The sequence below is a fragment of the Cibotium barometz genome, chromosome 64 (genome assembly GCF_041138505.1).
Source record: "Cibotium barometz isolate CiBa-2024 chromosome 64, ASM4113850v1, whole genome shotgun sequence".
In the NCBI taxonomy this organism is placed as follows: domain Eukaryota; kingdom Viridiplantae; phylum Streptophyta; class Polypodiopsida; order Cyatheales; family Cibotiaceae; genus Cibotium; species Cibotium barometz.
Window position 1 is genome coordinate 30,570,297 of NC_141109.1, and position 14,347 is coordinate 30,584,643.

A 14,347-nucleotide genomic window follows, 5' to 3' on the forward strand; every position below is an offset into this window, starting at 1 on the left:
GGAGCGGTGAACTGCATCCGAAAAAATAAAGCGTGAGCTGAGAGTCCAGTCACCTCCACGAACAGGGACACACTTCGTGATCTGCTCCATGAGAAAAGTCCTTCCATGGCTCAGTGCCTGGAAGAAAGCCCCTAACAACCAGCTTACACAGCAAAGCCTTACATTGCACCTCAGGATCAATGATATTCAATCCCCCTTCCTGCTTAGGCCTGATAATGGTTTCCCAAGCAACTCTAGCCCTGGTGTGTGCATTTCCATCAAGCCCTGACCAAAGAAAGTTTCGAATAAGGCGACGAAGCTGGCCAATGCAGCCCTTATGAAAAATCCAGCACGAAGCGATAAACCCAAGTCGTAGCTAGCAAAACTTGGTTAACCACCAAAGCTCTAGAGGCCAAGTCGAGTTTCCTCCTACTCTAGTGATGAAGTTTGCTTTTAATGCTTAAGAGCACTGGAGCAAACTGTTGTGCAAGGGAGATGTCAACGCCCACCTGACAACCAAGTCTGTAAAACCAACATCTGTACCCCAATCTGCAAGAGGAGAATCACTGATCCAAAAACCAACTGACTTAGGCCAATTGATGGTAGCTCCTGCTGCCAAGCAAAAGGCCTCCAAGGCTGTTCGGAAAGCACATAAACAAGCATGTGAAGCCTCAAGGAACAACGCCGTATCATCTGCTAACTCAGAGTCCAAAAACTCTTCCTCCGTACATAAAGGCACCCTGAGACCCACAACACCAGGGGCAACCCGAAGAAACCTGCTCATAGCCTCAGCTACAATGAGGTACAATAAAGGGGCGAGGAGACAGCCCTGCCTCACTGAACGGGAAATCTGAAAACGCTCACTGCGCCCCCCACAGACTAAAACAGTGCTAGGAGCCTCCCTGTATAGGCAAGACACACCTCTGATCCAGTTTTGGGAAAACCCCATGTGTGCCATAGTGCCCTCCAAAAAATCCCAATCCACTCTATCATAAGCTTTTTCAAAATCAAGCAAAAGAATGGCAAGAGGCTGCTGACTAGACTTTGCCCACTCGACAGCTTCCCAGAAAGAAAATATGTTATCAAATATACTCCTTCCTTGGAGGAACCCATTCTGGGTATCATGGATAGTCCTTTGGAGAATCGGCTGCAACCTTATACTCAAGGCTTTAGCTAAGATTTTATATGCAGATCCAAGGAGGGTGATGGGCCTCCATTGCTTGATGTCAGTCTTGTCCCCACTCTTGAGGATAAGGTGAATCAGCCCCTCCGTGAGGTATGGAGGCATCATACCCGACAACCACATTTCCTGAAGGACAACAGTGATAGCATCTCCAATATGATCCCAAAAAAGAATAAAGAAGGCGGGAGAAAGACCATCATCCCTTGGGCATGAACCACTGGAAAGAGCATGCAGTGTGTGAAGGAATTCATCCTTCGAGAAAGGGGCATCCAGGGAAGAACACATAGCATCTGAAATGAGCCTGGGCATGCAGTCCCAAACTTTCTGCCGTGCCACATCTCTCTGAGGGAAGGGCACCTCTACAGTCAACAAAGACCAATAAAATTCTGAAGCAATACCCCTCACCTTATCAGGCTCAATCTGAACCTTACTCTCTGAATCTTGCAAGTACCTCACAGAATTCCTGCTATGGGAAGGCCTGTGTGCTGAAAAAAACTCTTTGTTGCATCTGCCACCCATCTAAGTCCAAAAGACCTCGTTCGCATGAAAGGCGAACTCAGCCCTCCTGTCCATGGCCAACTGCAGCTCTGCTCTAACTGTGGTCAAGAGGTCTGTAATGCAAGTCGCATGTGGATGCTTTTCATGTTCCCTCTGAAGAGCAGAAATCCTGCGCCTAATAGCTCTCTCCTTGTCCAGAGCCTCCTTCTTCTTAGACAAGGCAATGCTATGATAATGATGGCTGGTCCTCTCAAGAGCTAGCGCAATATTATGACGAGGATCAGGACCGTCACAAGATCTCCATCTCTCTCTGATCTCAATGGAGTTGTCAGCATCTAGATAAAGAGAGTCAGGGATACGGATATGGGGAGAGGCCGAGCGAGCCCCAAGCTCCCTGAGACACAAAACGACGGGGCTATGATCGCATTTGGTGGTGCCAGGCATAATAGCAATGGTGCCTCCTCTGTCCAAGGACCAATCATCCACATAAAACCTGTCCAGACGTGCAAAGATGCTCTCATCCCCGCTCCTGCAGTTGTGCCAAGAGAAAGATGAGGAATTTGGCCTTCTCTGGAAGTCATCCTCAGTCCAGCAATCCCTGCCAAAAAAGGAAAGCGTGAACCTCTCCCATGAGGCTCACTCCAAAGGGTGTAAACCCCCTTCGCGTCCACCCTTCTTGTCAGAAGGTTACTCAACCATATTAAAATCTCCTCCCACTATCCAATGATCAACTTGGGGAATGACATTTGTAATGGTGTCCCAAAAGGCCACCCTTTCACCTCTCACGTTAGGTGCATAGATATTCAAGATTCCCAATTTCTGACCCTCATGCATGATCAAGATCCACTGCGCTCTAGCAGGGATGATAACACCATGCCCAATAACATGAGGTATAATAGATGCTACCACTGAAATACAAACACCCCCTCTAGTCCCAACTGCCGAGGACCAGAAGGTGTGGCCAGAAAGCATCTTACCAGTTTTGCCACACTGAGATCTATCCAATTTGTGTTCTTGCAACAAAAGCACATCCATAGGCCCTCCTGTAACAGCAGGGTGAAGCTGGTCCTTCAGAAGGCGCTTCCTACCACGGGTGGGAAGCCCTCCAGGCTCAAGTTCTTCACCTCGGTGGCCTGTGGTGGCAAGCCCACCAATAATGAGTGAGGATCCCAGATTCTCTGGTTCACAATTGGGAGATTTGTTTCCGCATTGAGGAGATCTAGGTGTTCTTTCAGGGTCCCTTGTTGCCACCCTAGATGGGGCACTCTAGGAGATCAGCAATTTCAAGCGAGGGAGAGACTAGAGACTTTCCACAAGCAAGAGAGCAGCCTGTGGACAGGGATTTACATCTCTCCAATGCCCTCAAGAACAGACCCTAGACAGTGCATGGATAGGAGCTCAGATGAAGGCACGGACAACCCTAGAGGTCATCAAGATCTGTAAGTAAACTACCGATACCATGCCAGATCCTCTTTCTAGAGCTAGGCAAGAGATAAGAGTCACAGGAGATAGATTTCGTTACTTTCACAGGCTCCCACCACCTCTGAGATGAAGATTGAAGCCCTAATTAGAGGACGGAGGCCCGGAGGGCATAGCGACCCTAGAGCCCACCAAGTTTTGTGCCATCCCCTACGATTTCTATAGAAAACTTCTTTCGACCAACCCACTGACACTTCGCCAGAGTCAGGCACATGATCAGGTTTGGCAGCACACTCAACTTATCTGATCGGCAGTGGTTTTTCAACTCCCCTTCACCATAGACGAGGCCTTACCCTCCAAAAAATACCCTGGAGAGAACGGACTTCTAGTCCCTTTCTTTACACACCATTGGGACCTTTTGAAGGTTGGCCTATGGCCTTCAACGAGGACATGCAGACGGGCTCTCTCCCGGAGAGACTCGCCTAGAGCCTTATTCACCTCATCCCCAAAGGGGGGGAGGGGGGGAGGGGGGGGATAAACTAGAGATCCGCCAGTGGCACCCCATGACACTTCTTAGCACAGCTTACAAAATTCTTGCCTTGCCCATCATGCTTCTTATAGCACAACAACTTACAAAATTCTTCGAAGGCTCGACAATAAGCAGTAGTGACAACATGATTTGCTAAGAATCCCCAGCAGGCATGGAATCCTCTCATGGGTTGGTATGAGACATACACAAAGGCACGGAAGATGTAGCTCAAGAGGGAGCTGCACGGTTTAAAGAAGGTTTCTATATACATATACCTAGATGAATCCAAGAACATTCCCAAATTCCCCTTTTAGGAACGTGCATGTTATATACTCATGGTAATCAACCCACAAGACTATATAATTATCAACTCCATTATGCATAGTATGGACTAGATACTACGACATCCCCACTAACGTCATCAGTGCCCAACAGTGGGTGTAGAACGTTGTATCAAGATATGCTCTCACACACACACATTAGAGCATATATTCACACAAAGCCCTACGTACTGAGTTTCTGTCAAACCTCCGGAGATGCAGGGCAGACTCAGCCAAAAGGTTTCTATGTTTATCAATGAGTATGTAGTATGTACAAAAGGTAAAAGGTTTGACACATGCAATGGGTAATATTGGTTTTCCCATTGATGATGAGGACTGTCATGTGCAGAGTGTGTATCTACCGTGTGCTACACGCACGCAAGACTAGCTTCGAGTTTGGATTAGCACGGCAGTTTATCGAGCAATTGTTTAGACTGTACAAGTTACCGCAGGACATAGTCAGTGATAGGGACTCTAAGTTTACGAGTGATTTTTGGAAACTTGTTTTTGAGAAGTTGGAAACAACTTTGAATTTGAGTTCCTCAGATCATCCTCAATCTGATTGGCCAGACTGAAAGAGTGAATCAAATTTTGGAGGATATGCTTCGAGCATATGTATCCAAAAGACAGAGTTCATGGGAGGATTATCTTCCTATGTTAGAATTTGCATATAACAGTACTAAGCATTCGAGTACAGGTTTTAGTCCTTTCATGCTTATGTATGGTTTTCAACCTAGATCACTTGTTATAGTGGGATTCTCAGGACTTCAGCATGATGCAGCACGTAATTTTTTACAAGATATGCAAGAAATGTTACAAGTTGCGAAGGAATCTATTAGAAGTGCTCAAGACCGAGACAGATTTTATTCTAATAGACATCGTTCACCCAGAGAGTTCTCTGAAGGAACGCTGGTGTATTTGCGAGTTCCGGAAGATTCCAAGACTTTACGAACAGGTCGATCTCCGAAATTATCCCCGATACTGTGAACCATTTCGTATTACACGAAGGATTGGTTCAGTTGCATATGAATTGGATTTGCCTTCTCATGTGAAAGTTCATCCTATATTTCATGTCAGTAGACTTAAGGAAGTACTGGGTGGAACAGACCAGTTAGTTACTCCTCGAGAAATCATAGATGTCGAGGACATGACATTTGTTCCGCACGAACCTGAAAAGATTCTTGGATTTCGTGAAAGAAGATTGCGTAATACGCTTATCACGGAATACAAGATCAAGTGGAAGGATCGTGTTGAGGAGGACGCTACATGGGAGACATTGACTACTCTTCAGAGAGATTACCCTGGCTTTTTAGTGAGCTCAGGAGTGAGCTCTTAGAGGAAGGAGAGTATGTCATGTGCACAGTGTGTACTACCGTGTGCTACACGCACGCAAGACTAGCTTTGAGGTTTGGGGAAGCTTGGAGCTAGGCAGGCTGATTGGCGAGCTGAGTTAGGGATAGACTAACGGGCGGGCGCCCAAGTGTGGACGCCTGATGACCGGCCAAGAGCCTATAAAAGGGTGGCCAAGGTTAGTCATTAGTCATATTGAGTCTCGCGTGATTTGTGAGAGCTCTATGGTCTGGAGCCTGGATCTAGTGCAGACATGCACCTGCTTTACGCAGCCGAGGCCGGCAGCAATCTCGAGGCCCGCGAGGGTAACTTCGTGGCAGTATGGGACGTCGCGAGGTGGAGATTGGTCGGTACGTCGCTCGGTGGGGACAACCAAGACAGTGGGCTTGCCCACGGCTGTCATGGCAGTATGGGACGTCGCGAGGTGGAGATTGGTCGGTACGTCGCTCGGTGGGGACAACCAAGACAGTGGGCTTGCCCACGGCTGTCATGGTTGGGAGGTGAGTCAGGCCTGCACCCCCTTGTTGTTTGTTTGTTTGCAGGTTTCGAGTCTCGTACCAGGGTAACTTCGTGGCAGTATGGGACGTCGCGAGGTGGAGATTGGTCGGTACGTCGCTCGGTGGGGACAACCAAGACAGTGGGCTTGCCCACGGCTGTCATGGTTGGGAGGTGAGTCAGGCCTGCACCCCCTTGTTGTTTGTTTGTTTGCAGGTTTCGAGTCTCGTACCAGGAGCGTTCCATGAGGAGATCCGGTGGGGATTTGACAAGGACCTTATTGTCACTACATTGAGTGGGCTTGGCAGGGATTACAAGCCCTTTGAGACTTCTATAGCAGTGAGGGAGGTCATAAGTGAAGAGATTAGATTGGATGGCTCCCAATCTAGTGGTAGTGGCCAAGCAGGTGAACATGTTTTCTACCATCATAGCAAGGAGAGATCCTCAACTAGAGGACAAGGTACATGTAGGGGTGGTGGTCAATGGCAAAGCCAACAGCAACAGCAGCAACAGCAGCAACAACAACAATCGCAACAGCTACATCCCCAGCAGCCTAGGTATGGCAGAGCTACAGGTGGATATGGTTCCTGAGGTATGGCTATCTCTAGAGGGAGCCAAGAGACTCTAACTCACCGAACATAGTAGCAGGCTCGCAACTGAGCAGATACAGTGGGCAGCACATTTGTGAGGCCGTTTTAGTGTGAGAAACAAGGTCACATGCAAAAGGATTGCTGGAAAAAGAAGCAAGAAGACATGAAGAAATGGGAAGTTGCAAGGCAACTATGCATCCACCAATGACAAAGATGAGCAGTAGGAGCACTTGTTGATCATGCGAATAGCATGGGTGGATGCAACTTTGGATGATGTATGGTATGTTGACTCTCGGGCTTCTAACCACATGATGACAGGACATGGAGAGTGGTTTCATGAGCTGAAGCCCATGACAAGTGCAAGTTATGTATCGACAAGTGATGACACTGCCCATTCTATTACGCATGTTGAGAATGTGCCCTTGAAGTTACAGGATGGTAAAGTGAAGCACTTAAAGTGTTGTGTTGCATGTACCAACCATCACAAAGAATCTTGTGTATGTTAGTCAAATAGTTAATCAAGGCTTGCAGGTTAGATTCAATGAAAATGGTTGCTTTGTGGAAGACTTTACAAACAAATGTAAGCTTATCATTAAGAGCAAGAAGAATGGCAGGTTGTTTACATTGGATATGAGTGTGACTGAGATTAAGGCTGCCATGTTCACTAATGGCACAGGTGTATATCTCTGACATGGAGATTTGGGGCAAGAGGATTAGACATGAGAATGTGGAGCCGTCAGAAACCATGCAGTCCAAATAGTTAGTGACAAGGTTGCCTATGTTTAGAGTCAATCGAACTCATGGTGTATGTGGTGCTTGCTAGTTTGGTAAGCAAGCCATGCATCCCTTTCCCAAGCATGGGAATGTGATCAGGAGACCACACGGATGTATAAGGACCTACACAAACAGCTTCTATTAATGGATATCACTATTTTGTTTCATTTTTAGACGACCATACTAGGAAAGGATGGGTCTATTTTATGAAAGAGGAGCAAAATGTCTGGGTACTTTCAGCAGTTTAAAGCTCTTGTGGAACACTGAAGAAATCCAATCAAAAGGAATTATCCTTAGCACAACATTGAGAACGCTTGACAAAAGCCATTTCATATTTGTTCAAAAGAGGATCATATCTTTAATTTTGATAGTGTTACCTTCAAAAATGGAAACCCATCCAGTTTTTTTCCTGCACTATAGATTTTCTTGGGAACCTTTTGCAAAGCCTAAAAAGCCACCAAAAGGGTTATCCTTTTTTAGTTGTGATTTACTGGACCAAAAAAGGAGAGAGGGATTGCATTATGTAAACCATGATGGGTATAGATGGGTATTTTTCTAGCTTTTTCTATTTTCTTTTATTACACTCTGGCCAGATGCTCAAACAAGAAAATTCCTTATAACACAGTCTCCTTTTAGAAATATTAATTATATGTAGGTGCCAAGGTTCAAACCTTGGACCTACACGCTAGCAGGCCAAGGCATTACCACTTGGGCTAGAACCCACTTGCCTCATAACATGGACTTAATTTGGAAAATCAAACAGCTAAAACTGAGCATGACATGAAGAGCAAGGATGCATGGTACAGGATTTTGACAAACTTAAGATAAAAAGCTGCACAAGCCCACATTTTACACCTGTAAACGAGCTTGCTCTACTGCTTCTTTTTGAGTTGTAAATTGTTCTCTTGTCATTATTTCTGCATTGCTCCGATAGCTGCTCTATGTAGAAGTATCACAGCAGGTTGTGAAGAAATAAGCTTAGTTGAAAATCAATGCATCGCAAGAAAGCATAAATCTGGAAGAAATGATAAGCAATTGGCTTCCATAATCTACCAACTGAGGCAATAGTACTGCATAATGAACAATTCTTTACTAGATATGATGATTAATGAACAATTCTTTACTACATATGATGATTCCACACTTGAATAAACTGATTGATTCTTCTTCACAATCACGTAGCAGATTACTAATACATAAGGAACCATGGAAAAAGAAAAGGGAAGCGAGCATTGTAGAATAAAGAAGCAAGACATGAAGAAGACTATTTTCAAGAAAACAATGTGGCAGGCATAACCATGCATAGTAGATGCATAAATTGACTATAACAAATTTAAACAGAAGAAAGAGCCAACAAGTTGAGATATAAGCAAGTTCATGTCAAGAATGGTATCCTAACGACCAAACACTCCAAAATCTAAAGAAACAAGAAATGTCATTGAAGCTGGCTACATGTTCTAACAACCCTAGCACAAACCCACATCACAACTCACCTGTCATACCAAATGGCATCCTGCATTAGTTGTCAGCAAACTAGTCCACTTAATGCACAAACAAGTCCTATATACCTAGACGAATCCACGAACATGCCCAAATTCACCTTTTAGGAACGTGCGTGTTATATACTCATGGTAGTCAACCCACAAGACTATATAACTATCAACTCCATTATGCATCGTATGGACTAGATACTACGACATCCCCACTAAGGTCATCAGTGCCCAATAGTGGGTGTAGAACTCTGTATCAAGATATGCTCTCACACACGCACTCCACACAAACATAAGAGCATATATTCACACAAAGCCCTTCGTACTGAGTTTCTGTCAAACCTCAAGAGATGCAGGGCAAAGTCCTAGTTGTACTTCCAATACAATATTCCAACAACAAGATCTCCCTATCCATAAACTAAATGGAGATTGTATTTTCACAAATAACCAATAGGTACTCACGTCTACTTTAGAGCAAGCATAAAATTCCCCATCAATTTCTGCATATGTCCCATGTCCTCAAACAGCCTCAAGACAACATATGACTTCTAGCTACTTTTCACCCCACCAAATTGGAATGAGCTTAAGGTTACCAAAGGTCCACACAATCCGATTAACAGAGATCCTGAAGAGCAAGGTCGGCCGAGGTCTTGATCAGCCTCGGTTCAATTTAAATGGTGAGCTTCCAATACGGTGGATGAGGGACCAAGGAAGCGGCCTATGAGTGAAGCGCTAGGTGACCTGCGAAGGATCCTAGAGGGTGCTGACCATGCGGTGCTCGGGCTCTGGGTCCCCGAAGATACCCACACGTACGTCGGGGAAGATATTGAAACAAGGAGTAAGAGTTGTTTTCTGAAACCGGGCATGGATCTGGTTGATTGACCTTGCTGGTCCTCAACGGATGAGTCCATGGCCTTTTTATATGGATCTGTTGGTTGATCTTGTTGATCTTCAAGACTCCACATCGTTACGGCCGGATGACTTCACGGAATGACTGCCTACTAACTCCATATAGCTCCGGTGCACACGAAATCGTGCATGCTAACTTGGAGAAAAGCAATGACAAAAAGGTAACAAGTTATGGGCCAAAAAGAAGTGAAAGGTTAAAGAGAGGATGAGAGAGCTGAATCGAACTTTGCAGCTTTCGGAGATCAAGAACTTCGAGATGGCATACGTAGATCTTGCATAACCTGTATGCATGAGCCAACAAGGAGGGAGAGGTTGAATTTATAGTGGTATTGAGTTTAAAAAAGCACCCTTGCTTTAGTTTCATGCTTTTTAAAAGATGGAACCTTAAAATTAATGCTTTTTTAAAACCCAAGCTTTTTCCTATTTTAATAATCAGGCCTCTTTTAGCTTTCCTTCTCCACAAGGCCCCTACATCCCTAGGTGCACATCCAGCCCATCCTTGTGCATCAAACCGGCTGCCCATGCCATCTGCACGACCTGTGCGACCAACCCGGCCCCTACCCGCGCTGCTGCCCAGACTTCTGCCCGCTGTGCCCACAGCGTTTCTCGAGTTCTCACACTAAAGATAATATAGCCTTGCTCAACACATCACTAAGGCCAGAACAGGCCGATCCCCCCTTAGGAAAAACTTCATTCCACAGAGTATTTCTTTGGTACAAGCATGAGGGTGCTTTACACCAGATTTCCATCATATGCAAGAAGATAATATCAAAGAAACAAAAGAAAACCTCATCCCAGATATACAGCCAGGATTAAGCACACCTGAGAATCCTTTCCTCTTGAGAGTTCTTCATTGAACCATTCCTCCCTCTAAGAAAGCCTTATTGTGAGAAACTTGTCTTCTTTCATGGAGAGTCTTCAATGAATATTTGGTCTCTATCCTTGAAGAGACTTCAAATGGGGCAACCTCCTCTAGCTTTTTGAAGGAGAGAAACTGCCCAGAACCGTGGTGCAGCTGTAGAGAAGACCACCAACGCAGAGTACCCTCTCCAACAACAAAGACACTTAAGTAGACATCTTCATTGTGGTCGGGCTGCCTTACATGTTCTGTCCAGCAGCCTGGGTACGCGGCAGCTCTTTTTGGGAAACCCTAAACAGTAACTGGGTGTCCACAGCAGCAATTGTGCGACAGGTATAGTCGCTGGAGTTAGCCAAACAGCATGTATGGCAGTCGGGGAAGTGTCATACAACACGTACAGCAGTTGGAATCAGCCGTACAGCAAGTGGTTCAAATCAACTATACAGCAGGCAGCTGGATCAGCCGTACAGCAGAGTTTTCCGAAGGAAGACATTCGCAAAGCAGCAGCTGTCGCTTGGGAAAAGCTGTACCGATAGCCCCCTGGCGTGGAAGAGCATGTCGACTTCTTTATAGGTTGAGAAGGGCCAGTTTAGATAGGCACGTAGGCTTGCTTGTTCACACGCATGCAGGGTGGATAGGTTAAAGAGCCACGTAAATGGAAAGTTACCCTTGGAGATGGCTGGCAATTTTTATTCGTTTCCTTCTCTACACGAGTCTTTTAATGCTAAATAAGTTGTTCCTTCACATATGATGCCCAACACTAGTAATAATGTCCAGCCTCATTTAAGTGGAATGTGAACACGAGTCTATAACTTGGTCACCATAAAATATACCAACTTTGGCCTCTTTGCACATGCTTTAAATCCTGTAAAGTACCATAAATTCATCAACACACAAGACCACCCCACTGGGGATAGGCAGCATGCAATGCTAGGAGTCCCCGGCACTATCTGTCCCTTCACATATCCAATGCATTCGCATGCATCCAAGATTTGAACATATGCATATAGGATGGAAATCCCCCGTTCTCAGTACTTGTACTAATTTGGGCACCCTGGAATCGCAAAGCCCTTTCGCACAGGAGCATGCCCAAATTTACGACATCTCCCCCACCTTCTAAACAATTATCTGCAACTGTGCAAGGTTGTTCTCATCCAGAAAGATGAGCCTAGATCTCGTCAGACTAGAGTCCTCAAATCAAGGCCATCAAGCCATAAGCAGTGACTATATACTAGTTAGCTCCCAGTTGGACTTCTATCACACATTGCGGAGAAAGAGCTGGGTTAAAGTCACATATTGGATTTATTGATCACATTAGTGACGCATATTGTTGGTTGTGGAGTCTCTTAGATTAACACACCCAATCTCACACAAGCCTCACTTAAGTGGATCTCTCAGGTCTGTACCCAATCTCACAACCATATCCCCGAGCCACTTTGCAAGGGAATACTATAAATATATATGATGTGTAGGATTTGCAATTCTACATCAACACATGTTGTATATATAGCCAAGATACCCGAGAAATAACTATAAGAGTAGTCTTGTGTCCATATATTATTCAATCAAAGTAAATCCACTTTATAAATAGTTCCCAAATAAAGGGAATGCCGAAGTTATCATTTGACCATAAAGACAACCTCTGTTCTAATAGAGACGTCTCAATAAAGAGAATTACTGTCTATCTCATATATGCTTGAAAAAGGATGAAACATTCTTCCAAGAAGAAAAACCATGTAAAACTGCAAATCCACATTCCATAGATTGGATATTCTCAATGACACAATATCAGATAACAACTTGATTTTAAGCCTATGTTAAAATATAAGTCCTACATAGACATGCAACATGGAACATAACCATAGTTTTATTTGTTATTAGCTAGTCACACCAGTTGGTTATCAAAGTGAAAAGCTTAAGCTATTTTCTAGTCTACTAGACAAAGCTGAAAAATTAAAAAGGATATAATAACTTGGGCTTTATGTAAACCCAGGTTGACATGTCCTCAAGAGCTACCAAACCCTTCTTGGGAAAAGTAGGGTGGTCCCTCGAGAGTATAATCTTCTTCACTAGCAACATGGAATCTTTGCATGGCAGGAGGAAACCAAGCCTCATCTTCTCTTGCATGGCCTGTCGAAAAGCTGATTTGTTCATAGTTTTCGTAGCCTTCCCTCTGGACAAATCTGTGCCCCCAAAGACGTCTGTTTCTTGAGGGTCGCCTCCACTCATGAGGATTCTCTTCCTCTTCTTTGGAGCACTTGCTAACTGGTTCACTTCAATGTGCACTGGTGGTTTGTGGGAGCTGGAAACTTGATAAGTGAGTCCTGTTTGTCCTTAGGCTCTTCAATGAATACCCCTGAGGAATTCCGAGATAATTGGTAACCCTCTTCTAGCAAGAAAGCAATAGACACCTCTCTTGGATTAAGCACGTCATGCCTGGCCCAATCTCCCAACCTATCATGAAGCCTTTTGACCGAAAAGTCCTTTTCTTGATTTTCCTATACCTCATCAATTAAGCACTCTTTTTGAAGAATCTCCTCCTTCAATTCCTCAATCTGTTGGAGTAGTACTCTTCTTGATTCTTGATCTCCTACTGTCTATCAACTCCACTTCACGTGCTGTTCCCCATGATTTGCAAGCTGTACAAGAGGGATGGAGGATGCCTTTGCCTAAATTTTGATTTTGAGAAACTAGGCTCTGATACCATTGTAACAGTGCAAGCACCCAAAGTACCGATCCTAGATTGAATACACTTGCAAATGAATGGGAAATCACACTGAAGATAATATAGCCTCGCTTAACACATCACTAGGGCCGGAACGGGCGACCCCCCCTTAGGAAAACCTTCCTTCCACACAGTATTTCTTTAGTACAAGCATGAGGGTGCTTTACACCAGATTTCCATCATATGCAAGAAGACAATATCAAAGAAACAAAAGAAAACCTCATCCTGGATATACAGCCAGGATTAAGCACACATGAGAATCCTTTCCTCTTGAGAGTTCTTCATTGAACAATTCCTCCCTCTAAGAAAGCATTATTGTGAGAAATTGTCTTCTTTCATGGAGGGTCTTCAATGAATATTTGCTCTATATCCTTGAAGAGACTTCAAAATTCAAATGGGGCAACCCCCTATAACTTTTTGAAGGAAAGAAACTACCCAAAACCGTGGTGCAATTGTAGAGAAGATGACCAACGCAGGGTACTCTGTCCAGCAACAAAGACACTTAAGTAGACATCTTCATTGTGGTCGGGCTGCCTTGTATGTTCTGTCCAGCAGCCTGGGTACGCTGCAGCTCTTTTTGGGAAACCCTAAACAGCAACTCAGTGTCCACAGCGCCGTACAGCAGTCGGCTGGGATCAGCCGTACAACAGAGTTTTTGGAGGAAGAGATTCGCATAGCAGCAGCCGTCGCTTGGGAAAAGCTGTACCGATAGCCCCCTGGCATGGAAGAGCATGTAGACTTCTTTATGGGTTGAGAAGGGCCCATTAAGATAGGCATGTAGGCTAGCTTGTTTGCACGCATGCAGGGTGACAAGTTAGCCACGTAAATGGAAAGTTTCCCTTGGAGATGGCTGGCAATTTTTTTTCGTTTCCTTCTCTACACGAGTCTTTTGATGCTAAATTAGTTGATCCTTCACATATGATGCCCAACACTAGTAATTATGTCCAACCTCATTTAAGTGAATGTGAACACAAGAGTTTATAACTTGGTCACCATAAAATGTACCAACTCATGCTTTAGATCCTGTAAAGTACCATAAATTCATCAACAGACGAGAGCACTCCACTGGGGATAGGCAGCATGAAATGCCAGGCGTCCCCGGCACTTCCTATCCCTTAACATATCCATGCAGGTGGGACACGAAAACAGGTCATTCTCTAGCAAAAATCCACTAATGCATTCACATGCATCCAAGATTTATGCATATGCATGTAGGATGGAAATCCC

General features: G+C 44.7%; 1 protein-coding gene across 2 annotated transcripts in view; it reads right to left on the reverse strand.

Annotated features, from left to right (window-relative positions):
• Window positions 1–14,347, reverse strand: part of LOC147603518 (uncharacterized) — a 51,448-nt gene that overhangs the window by 32,721 nt on the left and 4,380 nt on the right. For both annotated transcript variants that reach the window (XM_086796524.1, XM_086796523.1), the window contains exons 3-4: window positions 7,993–8,071; window positions 7,515–7,583 (exon numbers count right to left, since the gene is read on the reverse strand). In XM_086796524.1, coding sequence (XP_086652650.1) covers window positions 7,515–7,583; window positions 7,993–8,071 — 148 coding nt within the window. The remainder of the gene's footprint in view (window positions 1–7,514; window positions 7,584–7,992; window positions 8,072–14,347) is intronic.